General features: G+C 41.8%; 1 protein-coding gene across 1 annotated transcript; it reads right to left on the bottom strand.

Moving 5' to 3' along the window:
- Positions 1 to 485: 485 nt before the first annotated feature.
- On the bottom strand, positions 486 to 2,536 carry LOC148052274 (helix-loop-helix protein 13-like). Its single transcript, XM_087734746.1, has 2 exons — positions 2,005 to 2,536; positions 486 to 523 (listed from the first exon to the last, which is right to left on the bottom strand). Exons 1-2 carry the CDS (start codon positions 2,534 to 2,536, stop codon positions 486 to 488), a joined length of 570 nt encoding a protein of 189 aa, XP_087590872.1.
- Between the last annotated feature and the right edge of the window lie 1,929 nt (positions 2,537 to 4,465).

Genomic DNA, 4,465 nt, shown 5'->3' on the forward strand with positions numbered 1-4,465 from the left:
CTTTCATGGTCTTTGTGCTCTGAATCACTGGTAACTTTTACAGTTATGGCCCTGAACATCTTAAGCCAAGCAATAGGTTGCAACAGGTGGTGCTTAGTTTTTTCTTGTGCTCAGGGGTAGGTTTTCCCACGCACTGGAAATGTGATTTGGACACTCTTCTCATCCAGTGGAAGAGAAAATGTTGTTGCTGTGATTGTAATGACACTGATTTTTAATCCATTTTGTTATTTTCATGCAAGAGCAGTATATCAATGTGTGAGAAACTAGAAGAAAGAGAAGCAGAAGGCCCTATACAGCAATGAATTAACACCAAAAGAGGCTGGATGCTAGACATGACGAGAAAGTGATCTGTGACAATAAGTAAAGTTGTAAGTAAGTGCCATGCTTTTGCTTGCAGTACTGAGAATTTAACAGCCGGTACCCAGCAGTCAGGTCGTCAGGTTTTGCAATATGTTGCCTTTAAAGATCTTTCTTTTGGGTACCACTTAATCCCACTTTACCCAAGACAGGCGGGCTGTCAGATCTGCACAGAACAGAAGGGAGAAAGGAAAACAAAATAAAGACATACCACATGAATTTAAAAACATTTAAATTAGTGTTTAACAAGTCAACTATTCAGTCTCTTCAATAAAGCAGCCTCATTCATTTAGATCTTTCCAAATGGAGCTCTTCAGAAATATTAGTTAACTAGAAGCCTGACAAAAGAGGTGATACCTATGAGAGCCATTTGTGTTGTTTTAAAACCTGTTTATCTATTAAAGGTGGCGGCAGATGGAAAATAAAATATAAATGTTCTCTGTAGTCAAGAGAGTTGTGATCAGGATTCATTTCCCAGTCATGTAGCTGATGGAAATTAATAGGAAAGGAGAAAAGACTTAATTAACTTTTCCTTTAAAGTAAACTGATTGCTTTTTCCCTATCGGCTTTCTCCCTTTGACACTTCCCTGTGAAATAAAAAGGGAATATTCTTTGGAATGACTTTTCTCTACTTATGCTGCACTTTTTGAAGGCTGATGTGCTTCAAGGCCCTTTTCCAAAAAGTGACAAAATCCAGTGGAACTTATACTGCAAAGGGACAGAGTTAGAAAGGGGGATAATTATCTTATAATACAAAGTGCCAGGAGCTGCTGAAAATTGCCCTCTGCTCCTCCCTGCACTGCTAAGTAACACAAAATCTGTTGCTTACTATCTGAGACTTGCAGCCCTGTGCTGGGCACTTGGGCAATTTCCCATCTTCACCATATAGTGGGCAGATGAAGCACCATATTCTGGTGGAAGCAAGCACAAAGTTCAATCCCACATAAATCAGGATTAAGTACAAGCGAAATAGAAAACAAATAACAGTCCTTCACTTTAAAATAGAAATAATTATATAAGAATATAAATTGCAAATAGGCATTTGCTCCCCTATGCTTTGAAACAAACCTGAAATTTGAGTGCACTTTCTTGTGTGCCCTGGTTTTCAGTGTTAAACTGTAATAACTCTGAAAAGCTCTTGGTTCCTTGAACATATGTATTTTAAGAAATAAGGTTCTGTTTATGTTCAAAGCCAGGTGTTTTCCTCAGTCAGGTGCAAGCTAAAGAAAACTTGTAAAGAAAATAAAGAAAATCTCTACAGGCTCCATCAGCTTGCATTATAAAAGAACAGCTTTGCACAGAATAAAAAAAAAATAAAGCCTAAAACTGTATTCTGAGAATAAGTAAAATCTTTAATCTTGTTTGTAAAAGGAACCACCATTCCCATGAGCTTAGTAAGTTGTTCTTTCCTTTTTTTTTTTCTTTTCCCTTTTTTAAGAAAAAGATCCTTAAAGTTGAAGACAAGGTTGGATTTTTTTTTTTATTGAGACATTACTTAGCTACTCATTTTTAAAGACGGAGTTTCATGTTGTCAGAGCCATTTGAATATGACAAGTGGATATTCAAAAGCAATTGAACCGATTCACTCTCGCTGGCAACCCAAAGCACCACAGTGATCGCCCAAAATACAACCCTTCGCTCACTCACCGCTTGTATTCCAGGTTGCCCGCTGTTGGCTTTGCAAACCGTTCTTCAGGCACTGCTCCACGTAGGATTTGGGATCACATCCGGAGAGGAGGACCTCGCCAAGGAGAGCGATGTAGGCGATGGCCAGCCGGAGCGTGTCGATTTTGGAGAGGCGCTTCTCGTACGGGAAGGTTGGTACATGGCACCTGAGCTGGTCGAAGGCCGCGTTGATGTTGAGCATCCTCTTCCTCTCGCGGACGTTGGCGGCGTGGCGCTGGCGGGGGGGAGCGGGGGGCGCCGGCGGGGCGGCGGGCCCCGGCGGCGATGGGGAGCTGTCCAGTTCAGCACCCCCCGCCCGCCCCGCCGCTCCGCCCGCCGGCTCCCCCAGGGCGGGCGGGCAGGCAGGGGAGGGCCAAGGGGAGAACTGGTCTGCCGGGGAGGAGCAGTCCAGTAGGAAGCTGTCCAGCTGAGCGTTGGGATCTGCCTGGTCCCAGAAGAGAAATTCAAGAGTAGAGGAGTCTCCCTGCTCGAAGCTACAACAAAGTTCCTCCATCCTCTGTACCAATCTGAAGCAAGCTGACGGAAATATTTACAACTTCAGGCTAAACTGGTTACCAGGAAAATCAGATTCTAATTTCATTAATACCCCCCACCCCAAAAAATATCAGGGGCAGAGAGTCCTGGTTGTGTCCTTGAGGAAGACTGTCGCAAAAGTTTCCCCAGTTGCAAATCCAAGTGGGACTCGTGATATAAATACTTCATGGCTCCTCAGCAGGGGAATGATCCTATTCTTCTTCACTCAAAACTAATTAGTACACGTGCTTCTCTTTTTATTAGCTGTTGACTACAAAACAATATGAATGAATGTAACAAGAGAGAATGAATTTTCTATTGACTTTGTCCTGGAAAATCCATTGAAGCAGTTATTGAGTTCTTCCACAAGTTCAGTCTCTCCACTTGCTATTTAGAGTAGGGTTCACACAGGGATTTTGTTGTTATTGTTGTTGGTTTTGGTTAGGAGTGGTTGGAGAAAGAAACAAAATACAGTCCTTTATCTTTTTGGTAAAGTGTTAATAGCCCCATATTCTCCAATGGCTGGACAAACAAAACACTATTATAATGCTGTCAGAAACACATGATTCTGCCCTCTTTGACAGTGGAAGCTAGGGGCATCTTCTGCACTTCTAGCAAGAGAATGGTTGGGATAAAGATGTGGGATGCACTGCTGTGTTAAATTGGAACACAGTGGTACCTTATATTAAGTAAGCCAACACTACCTCATTGGGTTAATGCATTTTCTGATTCACACTTAAATTACACATTTTGTGGTCAATGCAGACATTCAGTGCTCTGTCTCAGACCATACTAAGCACTGGAAAATAACAGCAGCTGTAATAACCACAATGGGTGCACACCTAGAATTGTGGACTGGGTGGGCCACATCTTGAGAAGTGCTAGAAACTGGGAGAGTAGCAGGTGTCCAGCATCCCTGTGATGCTGGACAAATGAGGTGGAAGGTGTTAAGCACCACCAGAACTTTAAAGTAGGTGCATAACATGAGTGGGTGCTTCAGTCTCTAATTTGCACAATACTTAAGCCAATGTTTAAATTCATTCAGAAGTAGTTTAAGTGATTTTTTTAAGGACTTAAATGAATGGAATGGAAACATGTTTTAAGTTAGAGAAAGCCTAAATGATTTTCCTGAAGCATGTCATAAAGAACTTTTATCAAGACACTTAATCAAATGCTTGACTTCATGCACAGACTCATGTCCTGCTGCTGTGTGCAGTTTCAAGAGATGTCTACTGTGAAGTTTATGAGCCACAGACAGCTTCCTGAGAGGACAGCTGAAACCACAAATCCCAATAGCTTCAGATAAAGAGCCAGAGAGCAGAAAATGACCTGCATTTTCAGTGGATCCAAAAGGATGATCAGTCCTCCATCTAACAATGACTTAGGATGCAGTCCTGGTAGCTTTGCCCTGTGAACAGAGGGATTTATTTTAAGATAAGGTATAGGCTACTAATGACTCTTCTTAGTAACCTGGATTTTGCCTTGTGGCAATTCTACATGTTCCAGGAAGTTTAAGGCAATAGAAAACAGGCTGCAGGAAAGATTTTTGCAACAAGTAAATATGAGAAAGTCACAGTGTATGAAACGCTAGGACTATCTTTTTTCTTCTTGTGCAAATTGAACAAGAAACCCATTACCTGTAAATCTGATTGACAAAGGAAAATACCAAGTGTGACAATACAGGGCAAATAGTGGTTAAATAATGAGAAAGTGTCTTGCTTTCTTTGGTCAGCTCAGGGCACAAGTTTTGTACTAGTTTTGTACAAAGTAAATCATTTGTCATGATACCAGCATACCCAACAACAAAATATTGGTATTGTGAAAGTCCGTAGTGATGGACAGCTTCTGCTCCAGATGAATACCAACAAGGGACAAGGCAGCTGGCTACAGGACAGGAGGGGATGCAGGA

This window comes from Nipponia nippon, unplaced genomic scaffold (assembly GCF_047370975.1).
Source record: "Nipponia nippon isolate SJK-2023a ecotype South Korea unplaced genomic scaffold, ASM4737097v1 scaffold_5, whole genome shotgun sequence".
Lineage (NCBI taxonomy): Eukaryota > Metazoa > Chordata > Aves > Pelecaniformes > Threskiornithidae > Nipponia > Nipponia nippon.